We start from the raw sequence: 15088 nt of genomic DNA on the forward strand, positions 1-15088 counted from the left end.
GGGAAGATGAGGCACATGCCCTCGTCAGTTAAGCCTTTACACCCATGGCAGATGGAAAGAATGTATGTGGGTGAGGGGATCCTCCGTGCCAGTGTAGAAGGCAATGCGGAGGGGCTGGATCTCCTTCTCCTGGTGGAAATTAAGGATGCGCTCGGTAAAGGGTCCAGGTCGTGGCTTTGCCCAGAGTGGTTGGTGGTTGCGCTGCTGCTCATTCTCCAGGCGTCGGACCTTCTCAAAGAGAAGTCTCATTGCCGGGTCGGCATGAGGGAGAGTCTCTCTTTGGAGGTCTGGTGTGTGTGTGGCCAGGAGCTGGATAAGGGTCAGGTCCATCGAACTCCTCGGTGTGATAAGGCTCGCGCTCTTCTGAGTAATCATGCTCCCAATCGTCCGAGTCCCCCATACCCTCTCCAGTAGGCACATGGGTTGGCCTTGGTGGGGGCCTAGGTGTGTCACCTTTGGGTCTTGGAGATTAACAGGGGATAAAAAGGGTCCCGTCGGTCCGGATCGGTCCTGCAATCCCCTGTAGACCTTCGTTGGTTCATGAGGCCGGTTCCTCGGCGGGGAGATACGGAGAAGGCGCGACTTGGTCGTCTCCGGATGGAGGGGGTCCTTACCCTTGCTGGGCCCAGGCTGGATTGGGGGCCATGGTGGGAATGCCTCCGGCCTGGTTGGGCTGTGTGCTCGGCCTGGGTAAGGCTCTGCGCTGCCCCAGGAGCCCAGGCCAGTTCCGTTCCGCCGCCAGACGCAGTAGTCGTGTTCCAGCTCGACGTTCCTCGGAGTGAAGGTGGTCACACCTCTGACATCTTGACCACACTGGCGCGGAGGAGTTCCACCTCGGCCTGGAGGTTAACCTCTGTGATGGTCCCCTCGAGAGGTACCTTCGAGGATACTGCGCTGGGCATCGCGGCTATCCTCGATAGGCATGGTGAGTGTGGAGTGAAGAAGAGGTGACGGGGCGGATAGGTGAAGGAGCCAGCTGTGCTGGTAGAGAAATATGGGTTTCAAGTGCGATTTCCCACAGACGCGCGTAAACTGTTGATGCTCCTTTCGGGGAGGGTCAACTTAGAGAGAGGGGGTTGTCTTTAGCAAGAGAAGGGCCTGGGCCTTGGTGAGGGAGCTAGCCTGCAAAAGACAAAAATAGGAGAAGCAATCGTAAGCTTCGGACACCGGTGTGAGTGCCGGCCGAAGGCTCTCCGATGCCTGAGTCAGCTAGGGTGAGTGATTATTGCAAAGTAGCAGTAATAGTGGGAGAGAGAAGTTACCATTTTCTTGGTTACTGTTCCTATTTATAGGGAAGTAAAGGTAGGAGGTTTGCACAAAGTTCCGATGTGGGACTTTGTGCAAGTTGCTGTGATGATGACACGTGTCTCCTGTGTTTTAGGTTTGGCAGTTCGGAGCTTCGGCAGGTGGTTGTCCCTTCGGAAGAGCATCTCCCTTTGGCAGGGAGGAAGACATGTCTACCTTGGTGCTCAATCACGCTTGGTTAATTATGGTGTAAACATGTTTTAAAGTTGGAAGCTCTGTTCAACTAAGGATTTCGTCAAAAATTTGCTCTGATGTTGAAGCCGCATGCCTACCTGGCCAAAGAATGCGCCACCTTACGACTCGGGGTTGGAACAAAACATCCACAATATGCAACTGTGCTATAAGAAATTTAACATGCTCAACTAGACGGTCAAGAGCTGCCACCCGGGTACTTTGGGGAATTCAGAATATGGAGAAACGAAAGGACTTGGTTTTGTCCGCGTGGTCGTGTCGTCGTTTGGGCAGGTGGTGCCAAAGCAAGTCAATGACGGAGAGGCCCAAGGCGCTAGCGGGGGACAAGACAAGTTGTTGAATACCCAACTGAGTAGCGAGGCGATGGGTCCAGCCCAATTATAGGTCGGAGATGATGGCGACAAGAGGGTTAGAATGGGAGTTGAACCAGCGGAGGAGAGGATCGTGGAGTTGGCCGAAGGCGCACATCTTGGGCTTGAAGGAGTGAGCGGGCAAGTCCTGGACGTTCTCGAAGCCGGCGGGGATGGAGGGGTGGCCGGGGAGAGTGAGGACTAGGGCTTGGATGGAATTAGGGTAGTTGTGGGTGGAGAGGAGAGGTTGGAGGAGAGGGAGGTTTTGAGGGGTGACAAGAATGGAGTCCTCTCCTCCTCACTATTACGGGTAGGCCTCAAGGAATTTAGATTGAGACTTTCTTGGGGTGAGTTTATGGTGTTTTAGGAATCCAAGCTTTCAACATATATCAAGAGCAAAATCAAAGTTTTTCTCTTGATTGTGAACTAGAAGGATTCATTTGCTATGGCTTGTCAGAATAGCAATATTGAACAGAATTTTAACAGAGAGAAGCAGAGAATCTTAGGAGAAGAATTGATGTATTCATTCATTGATCTTACAACACAGTACAGATGGTTTTTATACTAGCTTGTCAAAACTTTGTGTACACGTTTCTAACCTCTTAACCTCTCTAACTTCTTTTAACAGAACGCTAACAGTTTTAACAATATTTCAACAACTCTCTTCCTCAATCTTCTGACATGTGGCAGAGTTAGGACCTTTGATATCTTTACAATATTCACAGATAGAGAGACAGTCATGGCAGGGGCTTTGCCGCCGTCGATGAGGGAGATGGTTTCTGGGTTTTTATTTCCAAGTTTTAAAAATTCTTTGAAATTTATTTTTAAGGGTAAAAATAAATACTAAATTCAGTTGTTAAAAAGTTGTACGCATGGCAAATTTTGAAGGGGAGTATCACCGGCTAAAGTGGTGGTACAATACCATTCTATAATTTCTCCTTAAAGAAGGTTGCTAGTATTCCCTATATAACAAAAAGATTTTGCTGTACTTGCTAAAGTTCCATATTTTTCAAATTTATGTGAGTGTTGCTAAACAATCCAACATGGTTATTGGAAATGATGTGATTACATCCTTATCTATAATCTATACTATCAGAAATTGTGCATGCATCCTTATTCCTTAGCTCGTTTACCTGGTTATTTTGACTGATTGGAGAACAATTATAACTCCGGCGGTGGCTTCGGTGGTTAAGTTGCCAAGGATGCTCTTGGAAATTACTTGCATCTGAATGGCTTAAGACTCATGGCCCTGGTGGCAGGACTCTCACACAAGGATGAAGGTATTGATACATCTTACTATATTGCAAAAATGATTGCAAATTTTCTTTTTTTGCAAAAGTGAAAAATGAAAGGATTTACCTGTAATATTCCGGTAGAATGTCCAAGTCAAAAAACCAATGTTGACAACTAACTCAAAAATAAATTGAAGTTGGATTTTATTGTAAAATTCAAGTACATATATTGTTCTTTTCTTACAAGTTTCTTAAAATGTAGCAAAGCAATCCAAGCATCAGATTACAAATGGAATTGAACATGAAGTTACCAACGTTTGATTTTCTTGTCAAATAATTCCCCTCGATAAGTAGAATTGAAACTCTCAGCAAGGAAGGGGAATTGCATCCATATGAATGAGGTAATTGGAAAACTAGCAAGCAAAATAAGTGGAAGAATAATCCTAAATTTTCCATGAAGCAAAATGATGAGAGCACAAGAAAAGGTAATCATCATGGCGACGATAGACGAAAAAAGTGCGAGAAGGCCTAACATCATTTTTGTGGGTAGGGATTTGAGGAAATCTTCCTGGGCATAACGTGATGTGAGGATTCCTAAGAATATCATTACTGAAGTTGTGGAAGAAAATAGGGAGATAGCATCTGAAACTATAAAAATTATGAATACCCTTTCATTTAAGAATATGGGAAAACCTGTGTTTTGATTATTTCCACCAGGAACTGTAAAGGCTGCAGCAAACATGATGGTAACGATGAGAGCACCTACAACTGTACAAGAAGTTGCTGCCCCTTTCATTGAATTTTCTCCCTCCGCCATCAATTCCTTGTGGTTTTTGGTAAATAGCTCTTGTGTTGTTAATCCACTCTTAGAAGTCACTGCTTCAAGAACTTTGGGAGGTACTATACTCTCCACCTCCTGCATTTCATTGAACAAGAAAACAATTGATATATCGCCATGAACTCTTTGTTATTACAAATTATTTTTTGCTTGTTTTGAGTCTTTTGTCCTTCCTCTAGAAATAATCTAACGATTCATTTTCTGGTGTTTGAAGTATAATTTTGCAGATTCTGTTGTATTACAACTTTTCTTTTTCTTTTTCTTTTTCTTTTTCTTTTCTGTGACTACTAGAAAAAAGGACTAAGGCCTGTTAGTGTATTTGACTCTGTATATGGGTTTTGGTAAGAATGAAAGATAGAAGAATGATGAAGAAGAGGATTGCAAGATTACTCTACTATACATGTAGCAGAGAACATTCTCCTTCTTTAGACTGCAAGAATTTGTACAGTATATCTCACACTCTTGGTGTGAGAGTATTACTGTTATACGGTGCCAGCTGGATGCATTACATCACAATGCAATCTCAACCTTCCATTAAACTAACCAATCAACCTATGCCACTTGGATTAAGAACCAAAAATTACAAGAAAATAGAAAACAACTATCTCTGAAATCAGCTTGAGCACTTATAATTCAACACTCCCCTTTAAGTCTTGAGCTGATTTCACTCCAAGCATGCCTCTGAGATAATTGAATCGATCTTTGGCCAAGGGTTTGGTGAAGATGTCAGCCAGTTGCTCATTCGTGGGACAATATTAACTCCTTCTTGCAAAACATCCTTGATGAAATGGTATCTCCTGTCAATATGTTTTGTCTTCTGGTGGAATACAGGATTTTTAGTGATTGCTATTGCTGAGATGTTATCACAATGCAATGGAGTAGCTTCAGTTTGAAGCTCTCCAAAATCCTCTAGCACAAATCGTAGTCAAATGGCCTGTGTAGTAGCCTCTGCTGCACTGATGTACTCAACTTTGCAGTGGACGATTGCAACACAGTTCTATTTCACTGAGGCCCAAGAAAACACTCCACTCCCAAAAGTAAAAGCATACCCTGATGTGCTTTTGCTATCACCAACTGTGATCCTCCCAATCAACATTACGAGTAGCCGATCGAACGATTTCACCTTTCACATACTCTAAGCCTTAGTCTAGAGTTCCCTTGACATATCTCAAGACCGTTTAGTGTTCCATAATGCTGCTTGTAGGGCGGCATGAATCGCTAGCAGACTTGAAGCATACAAGATGTCGGGTCTTAGCAGTTAAGTACAACAGACTACCAACAATGCTTCTGTAGTGTTCTTCATTTGCAGCTCCACTTCCATCATCCTTAGCTAGTTTCTCAGTGGCAACAAGGAGTGTGGTTACAGATTTGCATTCAATCAAGCCAAATTTGTTCAACAAGGTGCTAGCATACTTCTTTTGATGTAGAAATATACTAGACTCAGTTTGAATAACTCTCATGCCAAGAAAATGATGAAGTAGGCCCAAGTCAGTCATCTCATACTTAGCCATCATATATTCTTTGAATTCAGCCAACAGTGCTTGACTGCTCCCTGTATACACAATATCATCTGCATAGATAGACACAATTAGGATCTCTTTATCTCCCCTTACCTTGGTGTACAAGATTGCTTCACTTAAGCTTTTCTCGAAACCACATTGAGAGAAATAGTTATCTATCTCTCCATACCAGGCCCTAGGTGCTTGTTTCAAGCCGTATAGAGCCTTATGCAGCTTATACACCTTGTCTTCTTGACTTGAATCACAAAACCATCCGGTTGATCAATGTAGACTTCTTCTTGTAACACTTCATTAAGAAAAGCAGACTTCACATCAAGTTGATACAATTTCCAGTTCTTTTGAGCAGCAAGAGCAATAAGTGTTCTGATAGTATCCAATCTAGCTACAGGTGCATACGTTTCATTGTAATCCAGCCCAGGCTTCTGAGCATATCCTTTGGCAACTAACCTTGCTTTATTCTTTTGAACTGAACCATCCAAATTTAGCTTTATCTTATAAACCCATTTAACTCCAATTACTGGTTTTTTAGATGGTCTGTCCACCAATTCCCATGTTCCATTTTTTTCAATCATCTGCAGTTCATCTTGCATAGCCTTAAGCCAAGATTCATCTTGTGCAGCATCTGCATAGTTTTCTGGTTCCATGGTGCACAAGTTACATTGTGCCAGCACATCATCTAGTCTCCTCCACTTTAATGGAGAATGATCATAGGCTTGAGTTCTTCTTTCTTCACTACTTATATCACTTGGAGTGTGATGTGAAGTTGACAAATTTCCTTCCAGCAGATTCTGAGTTTGAGGTGTAGCCGCATCATTGTCCTTTGAATTTCCAGAATTGGCATCAAAATCTACTTGATTTCCAACTGAGTATGATGGCATGTCTGAACCATTGTTATCTGTCCAATTCCACACACCTTCTTCATCAAATGTCACATCCCTTGACAATATCAGCTTGTTAGAAATTGGATTAAAGACCCTATAACCTTTTTCACAAATTGCATATCCTACAAACACCCATTTTGTACTCTTGGGTTCCATTTTGTGTCTCAATTCATCCGGCACATGAACATAACACAAAGAACCGAATATTTTAAGATGTACAATTCCAGGTTTCCTTCCATTATATGCTTCAAATGGAGTGATATTGCTAAGGGCTTTGGTAGGACACTTGTTCAGCAAGTAAACAGCTGTATGCACTGCTTCAGCCCATAGGAAATAAGGTATTCCCTTCTCATGCAACATTGATTTGGCCATTTCAATAACAGTCCTATTCTTCCTCTCTACCACTCCATTTTGCTGAGGAGTATAGACCATTGTGAGTTGCCTTTGGATGCCTTGAGCTTCACAAAACTCCACAAATTCTGCAGACAGAAACTCTCAACCTCTGTCACTTATGATGCATTTCACTTTGTGTCCAGTTTGTAGTTCAGTCATTGATTTGAACTTCGTGAAACAACTGAAGGCTTCTGACTTGTTTCTTAAGAAGTATACCCAAATCATCCTCGTGAAGTCATCAATAATCAACATGAAATATCTATTCTTTGCAACTGATTCATTTCTCATAGGGCCATATAGATCTATATGCACTAATTCAAGTGCCTTGCTTGCTCTTTGAGCTTGTTCCTTTGGAAACACAATCCTGTGTTGTTTTCCCAGTTGGCACCCTTCACACACATCACTTTGTGCTTCCAATTGTGGTAAGCCATGCACCATGCCTTTCTCTCTTAACTGTTTGGACCTTTAAAGTGCAAGTGACCTAGTCTCTTATGCCACATCCATGTGCATTGAATGAAACTGGTTTTCATGAGCAGCTGGTTGTCAGCAAGAAAGGATACCGGATAGCATCTGTTACTTTTTATTGGTACTTTGATGATTAGATAATCCATAGATGGACTATCAAACACCTTGCACATTCCTTCTCCAAACACCAGACATTATCCATGTTGATCCATCTGCCCAACACTGAGTAGGTTTTCCTTCAACCATGGCAGATACATTACTTCTCTGATGTATTTCTTGCCCTTTTCTGTGTCAATCATCAGTGAACCAATGCCAGCTACATTTATAAGTGCACCAGTCGGCATTTGTACCTTCCCAGTCACATTAGTTCTCACATCAACCAGCAATTTTAAATCTTCTATCATATGATTCCTACAGCCACTATCAACATACCATTCTCCATTGGCTTTGATCTCAGTGGTTGTGCAATTGGCATAAAACAGATTCCTTGTCACATCCATTTGGTTTACATAATTTGCCTTCTGCACATTCTTATTCACAGTACAGTCCCTAGTAAAATGTCCAAATCTGTCACAGTTATAGCATTTTGGTTTTCCCTTATATCTGCACTCACCAAAATGATGCTTGGAACACACCTTGCATTGAGGTTTAGCATTCTCCTGGTTTGTGGAATTGACATTCTGTGCAGGATAGCTGCTCTGCTGTGACTTGCCTTTTGATTCCCATGGCTTTCCTTTAGAGTTCCAATTTCCCTGTTACTTGAATGAACCAGACTGAGATCCATTTTTATTCTGACCTTTGGAACTCACAGTGAATGAGGCAAATGCTTTTTCATGTGTATCAACATTATGCATTTCAAACCGCTGTTCTTGACTCTTCAATATAGCAATTACTTCTTGCAACTCCATAGTTTCCAAATCCTTTGTGTTTTCAATCACAAGATATATAGGATCATATTTCTTACTTAGACTAATTAAGACCTTTTGCACCTGCCTCTCCTTTGAAAGCACTTCACCAAACGTTTTCATTTGGTTGATCAATTCATTTAGTCTAGTAAGATAATCAAATAAGGTTTCATTATCACGCATCCTAGTGTACTCAAATTCACGTATGAGATTTTGAAAATCCCAAGCCATCTTTGCAGAGTCAGCATTTGCAATCCTGGGAAAGATCTAATCAGAAACTGCATTTTGGATAATTCCAAGAGCTTTCGCATCCTTCATGAGAATGACACCTAATTTCTCATCAACCTCTTCTTCTGAGATTTCCTCAGTTATCTTCTTCTTCTTTGAATCTGATGAAGGAAGTCCTTTCTCTACCAGATTCCAAAGACCATAAGATCGGAATATGGTAATCATCTTAATCCGCCAAAACTCAATAGTTCTCTCCAGAGAAAATTGGAAGTCTCGCCTCTGAGCTTCAGATCCAACCATTTTGATTTCTGATGCACCGAAAACAAGTTGTTTTCAGACCTAAAAATTTGATCGAACTCACTCAGCTTCGTAAGCTTGAAAATGAACTTCTCCTCGACCGATTTTCTTCACAGAATGAACGCCCCTTTAGCTAATCGAACCTGGCTCTGAGGCCATGTTAGTGTATTTGGCTATGTATATGGGTTTTGGTAAGAATGAAAGATAGAAGAATGACGAAGAAGAGGATTGCAAGATTACTCTGCTATACATGTAGCAGAGAACATTCTCCTTCTTTAGACTGCAAGAATTTGTACAGTATATCTCACACTCTTGGTGTGAGAGTACCGTTATACGGTGCCAGCTGGATGCATTACATCACAATGCAATCTCAGCCTTCCATTAAACTAACCAATCAACCTATGCCACTTGGATTAAGAACCAAAATTACAAGAAAATAGAAAACAACTATCTATGAAATCAGCTTGAGCACTTATAATTCAACAAGGCCACGGTTGCTACCTCTTCTTCAATTTTGGCGTGTGTCTAGGTGCTTGTATTATTGGTTCTGGGAGGCGTCTTTTGGTCGATTTAGTAACTTATCCCAACCGAGTTTGAAACACATATATACTGGATAGTTAATTTGACCATGGCAGTTTTATATATGCAACTTCTCATATTGGTTTGATATGAATTTCAACTTAGCATGTAGGGACAGTAACTTGCAAAACATAACGAGTCAGAATTTCTAACCTTGAACCATTGTATTTCTCTTTTCATTTGTAAAGCTGCACCTTGAACCATTAGTGTAGAAGGGGAGAAACTAACTGCTAAATCTAGCAGTGTGTTTCCAAGCTTATCAAGAGCACCTACTACAAACTTTCTTCTCTTTTCACTGAGCTCATATATAAGGTTATAAACCTTTTCTCGACGACGTTCAATTGCAAAGTGAAAAATGGTCCTGCCTTTTGTATCAGTGATCCCCCAGAGGTTTGGATTTTCTCTACATATATGAGAAATAAACTCCACATGCCCTCGTTCTACGGCTTGGAAGATCGCTGTATGCACGCAACCTACATCAGTAAGATTGCTTGTCGCTTTGGACATGTGACGTAGAAATTCAAAGATTCGTGTATGAGTCACTTTCATTTCATATACGCGATTGATTCCTGGGATGACATCGAGAAGGCAAAATTAACAAGGTTTTAAAATAACTGATGATCACTGAGACAAAAAAGAGAAAGGAAAAGAAGTCAACAATGTGGATGTAGGCTGTAGCTTACCTAAAATTTCAAGGAGATTTGTAACTAGTCGTCGCATTAAACCCATATCTGCATTGCAAATCCAAAATATGTTGCAAAAGAACATATATAAAACAGGATACAAAATACCCCGCACATTCTCAGTAAATGATAATAAAAAGTGGTTTCTTTTTCCTTGTCATAAACAAAATTTATTTACATAAATTGTATAAGAAAACCATCTATATATATATAAAGCAAAAAGCAGAGAATGGTGAAACATTTAAAATACCAAAATATGACTTGATTAATGCAAACATTAAGAATTGAAATTATTAATTAAATGAGGATAATATGGTAAAATCACACCTTTTCATATTAAAAAAATTAAAATAAAAACAAATATCATATAATGGATCCTATTTTATGAAACACAACTACCCATTATCTTTTTTAATTCTAAAATAAATTTAAATTTTTTTAAAAAAAAGCCTCTCACAGGTGCAGAAACACGTACGAGGCTAGTAACAATAACAAACAATTTCCAAGAGCCCTCCTTATCTTCTATATATATTTTTCCTCCATCTTCAAAAAAAGTTCAAAAACTAAAAACCAAAAACCTACAGATTACCAAACAAGCCTTAAGTAAAAGATGTTGTATGACGTTAAAAAAAAAAAAAAAAAAAAAGGTTTCAGGAGGTCAAATCAAGCGACACTTCAGAGTTGGAACTTGCAACCTATATATGTGAAGTTATTTAATATTTATTAAAGTATTTCTGTTTAGTTGGAGTAACCCTATGTTTTAGGGAAGTAGCTGAGGTTTGAACGTTTCTTTAGGAAGATCTCTTAAATTTAGGAGCTGTTGGTCATGTGATCGTGCAGCAGGTCATGGAGTTGTGCAAGTTTCTTTTCTGTTTTTGTAAGGCTATTTAACAGCCATCTTTCACTTAATGAAGTATTCAATTCTCCCACTCTGTTTCCTCTCAGTAAATCTTAAAACTAACAATATATATATATATATATATATGTACCTGAGCGGATCAGACTCCTTTGATTATTTCCATCATGTTCTGTAGGTTGCATATTTATACGAATATTGTTCATGTCCATAGGAGGTATTTGTACACCTATTAAGAAAACAACACAATCCAAGAAATACATTAAACTATTTCTCTGGAGATTCTGAATAAGAGGATTTCTTACAAAAAAATTCTCAATAAATATATGGGGATTGCTAACAAACAGTCGCTTTTGGGCGACTGTAGCTGTCACATACTACTTTAGCGAATGACTGCCTGACATGTGGGCTAAATTTAGTCATGAGTTATATGGCTATTTTCAAGATGCTAAAAGGCCAAATATGACCCTCCAAATTTGGCCAAAATTTTATTTAACCCATGACTGAAGATGAGTTTTGCATTAATTTAGTACTATATTTGGGATATAACTCATGGCTGTAGATGGCCTAAGACCATCTCCAATTAAGCTAAATTTAGTCCTGAGTGGATGCTCTAACTAAGCAAATTGGATAACACCACACAGAAAACCAAAAGACATCCGTTTTTTTTTCTCTCTCATAAAAAACACAAGACAGAGAAAGTCATCCCCACCGTAAGAAATGACAGAACGCCATTTCACCAGTACCAGAAAAGAAGGTGCGAGGAATTGACTCCAGAAAAAAAAAAGCTGGAGGAAACCTCCAGAAACCCATTCTACCAAGTTCAGTCATCTCTCAAAGGCTAGCTCCGTGTATGAAATTAGACCCATCCCCATATAGTGCAGGAGCTTCGCCAAAAATCAAATTAAGCCATATAAAGGAGAATATTGGAAAATATCTCAAGTTATGATATTGAATAATAAAGAGGAGAATGTAGTACTAACAGTCATAAATCCATCGTCGCCATAAGTTGAGACGACTTCCACTTGGAAATGCAGACCGCATACAGACCAGTGCATTTAAAGGGGATTGTCCGGAGTAGTCTATGGTAGTTGCCAAGTTTGGACGACGTTGAATTAAGTCCCACCCAATTTCTATATATATATAGGAATTTGAAAGTAAACGAATTAGTTATTATAAACGAAAAGATTAATTAAGAAAATAATACAATATATGTAAATGTAGTTTTCTCTTATATATATGCGTGAATTCCAGCCAAGGATTAATCTATTTGTTTTAGTCTAAATCAAATTTGTTCTAAAAAGGATGATAAATTCATTTTCTGTTTTATTTTAATTTTGAATTCATTTTCAGAATAATCAAGTCAAATGCTAGCAAATTAATGTCCTTAACATTAATTAACCTATGTATCTGAAACTCTCACCAAAGTGTTTGCTCAAAAAACACTGGGAAATAAGTGCAGCCCCATCTCGATCCTTGAGATCTTCAAGTGGAGTGAGAGAATAGAGATAGTTAGCCATTTCCCATTGGCCCCGACGATAAGCATTGATCAGTGGAATTGCATTGTTGGGAGGGGATCTGATGCTGAGTAAGTTTTCGTTTTTTTCAACCATGCATTTAGCCATTTCGATGTCTCCTAGAATTACCGTATAGGCAAAAGCTGTGAAACCATAAGCGTCTTTTATTTTCAAATCTGCCCCCTCCATCCGCTGCACCAACTCTTTCGCAACCTGCAGTTCCTCAGATCTCACTGCTACGTGAAGAGCTGTCTCTCCTCCTGGAGTTATTCTTGATCTTACTGCTTCGGGTTTTGTTTTAAGAAACTCCTCTGCAGAATTCCAATGACCAAACACCAAATCCCACATGAAACTTTCATAGCAGTCGAAGTCGTTGCTGGCATTATTCTCACATCCTGGCAAGGCAAGTGAGAAAGGTTAAGATTGTTACTATTTAAGATTCAAAAAAATTAAGACCACTAATGTAAAAAAGATTACTGGATACTGCCATACTGTCTTTCTATAATACATATTACATATGAAACAATCTAATTAATATATAACATGTCAAATTGTTTAACGAAATAACACAGAAATGTTTTGCGCGGATAGAGGCATAATACCATCATCAATCGCTTCCCCTTCCAAGTCTTCATCTGGCTCCTCCACCTCACGCTCCACTTCAGCTGGCTTAAACTTTTCTGCCAAAGTATCCCAGGCAACGTGGGCCCTGCTGATGCCTCTGATCAAAGAAAAAGTTTCAACCCCACAAGAAATCTGGATCGCATGCAAAGCCTTGGCATTTCTCTTCTTCCAATCCTTAATTTTATCAGCTTCACCATCCTTGGGAGGCTTTGTAGTGGTGCCCTTGACAACGTCCCACAGATCTTCAGCCAACAAGTAGGTTTTAACCCGAAAACTCCACTCTTCATAGTTACCTTGGTTAAGAACTTGGAGAACAATTGCACTAGGGACTACTTTAGCCGCCATCCTCAATCAACCTGTCAACTTATTCCAATGTGACTTTATGCCCAGCATATGAGAAAACTAAACAAGAAGAAATTGAACAAAGAAAAATAAAAAAAGTATAATATTACTCACAGCTGATTGGATTGGGCAATCTTCAAGAAGCAGCAAACTTCTGATTTATAGATCACAATATGTTTTTTTTTTTTCTTCTTTTCATTTGTAATAACTCAGGAATTAATAAAAAAAGACTTGGCAAAAGACCAAGAAGATGCCACTCTTATTGGTACAGTTGGTCATGTGAAAGCATGTATAAAATAACGGACGGACTCCAACTAATTCGAGTCGTAAATAATTAATGGAGTAATTTTCTGTCGGCAGATTGGGAAAGGTAGGCCCGGCCCGCAATTTGGTCTGGACAATTTGTCATTTCCTTTTTGATTTTTTATACAAGTAAGAATCTAAACTAGACTAAATTAATCTAATCTACATTAGTATAAAAAATACACAAGAAAAGAGAATGGTGAAGTGAAGCAAAGTATAGACTCACAAACTGAATTGGGGAAATCTTCAAAAAGATGGAGCTTAATTATGAATTCCACTATGTGCATCCGAATGCAGTGGCCAAACTTCTAATTTATAGACAAACAATAATGTTTCGTTCAAAAAAAAGATAAACAATATTGTATGTTTTCGTTATGTTTGTTCACCGAACACTTAGGTTGAAGATTATGTGATGTTTTCTTTACCATCCAAGAAAAGAATGTGAAGCGTTCCAATTCAAACATCTTTTGCTTACAAAAGAAAATCAGACAGCTTGTGACTAAAATTACGCAAGAGGTGCATGATTAACCAAATTATGAGTCTACTTGTGTTTTTTGTTTTTGTTTTAATTTGAAGTCTTTAATTATGCTTATTTTTTATCTGAAGTCTTTAATTATGTCTGATTCTAGACAACAAATCAGCAAAGACCAAAAAAGATGCACCTCTGTTGGGCATGTGAACGTAGTAATTATACACATTGACCAAAAAAGTAACGTGGTAAAGAGAGTTCGAGAGTTCCAGTGCAGGAAATTTCGTCGACTTTAGAGCATCTTCAATGCTTGCCAGTGGAGTCCTACCGTGCTGTTAGGAGGAGGTGTTTGGCGACAAAAAAGTTTGGGAAACTAGAAGAAGGCAGATACCTGTAATTGTGTGTGTGTTATAAATCTCTTAGAACGAAATGCCTAATTTGCTTTGAAGAACCTTCATCTTTTTTTGGGGTTGCTTCAAGCTTGCTCCATCTCGAACCCCTACTTATTTTTTAGACAATAAAGAGAATTCATTAACAACAGGGGCAATTAGTAGAACTGAACAACACAAAATCCCGAACGCCCACTTTAAACCAAATCTAAGAATACACTTCAAACCACATAGGCCAGAAACAACGGACAAACATAATAACAAGAAAAACAGCCTATTAGAAGCCACAATAATCAAAGGAAAAACAGTAGGATCTCTTTAATTCTCATCATTGCTACTTTCTTTTACTTTATTCCTACTTTCTTTTACTTTTCTTTGTTGGGTGTCTTCATGTTTCACTAAAACAATAGGATCTCTTTAATTCTCATCATTGCTGCAAGAGAAAGCAAAGGAAATCCAAAGAACCATTAGTTTCTTATAGACTCTTTGGAACGCCAATATATATACAGTCCCTTTTACTTTTCCCTTTTCTTTTTTTTGTCACTAGCTAGGGAGGTGAAGGGGAGAATATTAGGTGGTTTCTCAAGGTGCAGCAATGGAGGCTCGGTGCCATGGGGCGGGGCACGGGGGGAGGAGGAACACCTCAACCACTGAGGTGGGAACCCATTGCCTTTTACTTTTCCCCTCTCTAGCTATATATAATTCATGGTGCACTGTAAT

At 39.4% G+C, this 15088-nt stretch overlaps 1 protein-coding gene across 1 annotated transcript; it reads right to left on the reverse strand.

The window, feature by feature from the left end:
• Positions 1–3266: 3266 nt before the first annotated feature.
• LOC103329682 (uncharacterized) lies at positions 3267–13480 on the reverse strand. The gene is made up of 8 exons (XM_089050622.1): positions 13322–13480; positions 12844–13221; positions 12148–12636; positions 11708–11857; positions 10858–10953; positions 9869–9916; positions 9339–9754; positions 3267–3995 (listed from the first exon to the last, which is right to left on the reverse strand). The coding sequence occupies exons 2-8, from the start codon at positions 13208–13210 to the stop codon at positions 3387–3389; spliced, it is 2175 nt and encodes a 724-aa protein (XP_088906748.1). The 5' UTR covers positions 13211–13221; positions 13322–13480; the 3' UTR covers positions 3267–3386.
• Between the last annotated feature and the right edge of the window lie 1608 nt (positions 13481–15088).

The sequence above is a fragment of the Prunus mume genome, linkage group LG4 (assembly GCF_029339155.1).
Source record: "Prunus mume cultivar Tortuosa linkage group LG4, ASM2933915v1, whole genome shotgun sequence".
NCBI lineage: Eukaryota > Viridiplantae > Streptophyta > Magnoliopsida > Rosales > Rosaceae > Prunus > Prunus mume.

Bases quoted from the DNA above. Each gene is read 5' to 3' on its own strand.
- LOC103329682 (XM_089050622.1), bottom strand. From the start codon at position 13,210: ATGGCGGCTAAAGTAGTCCCTAGTGCAATTGTTCTCCAAGTTCTTAAC. The intron at 11,858-12,147 runs GTGAGAGTTTCA...ATATATATATAG, and splicing joins TTTTTTGAGCAAACACTTTG to AAATTGGGTGGGACTTAATT. The intron at 10,954-11,707 runs GTTAGTACTACA...TTTTCTTAATAG, and splicing joins GCGACGATGGATTTATGACT to GTGTACAAATACCTCCTATG.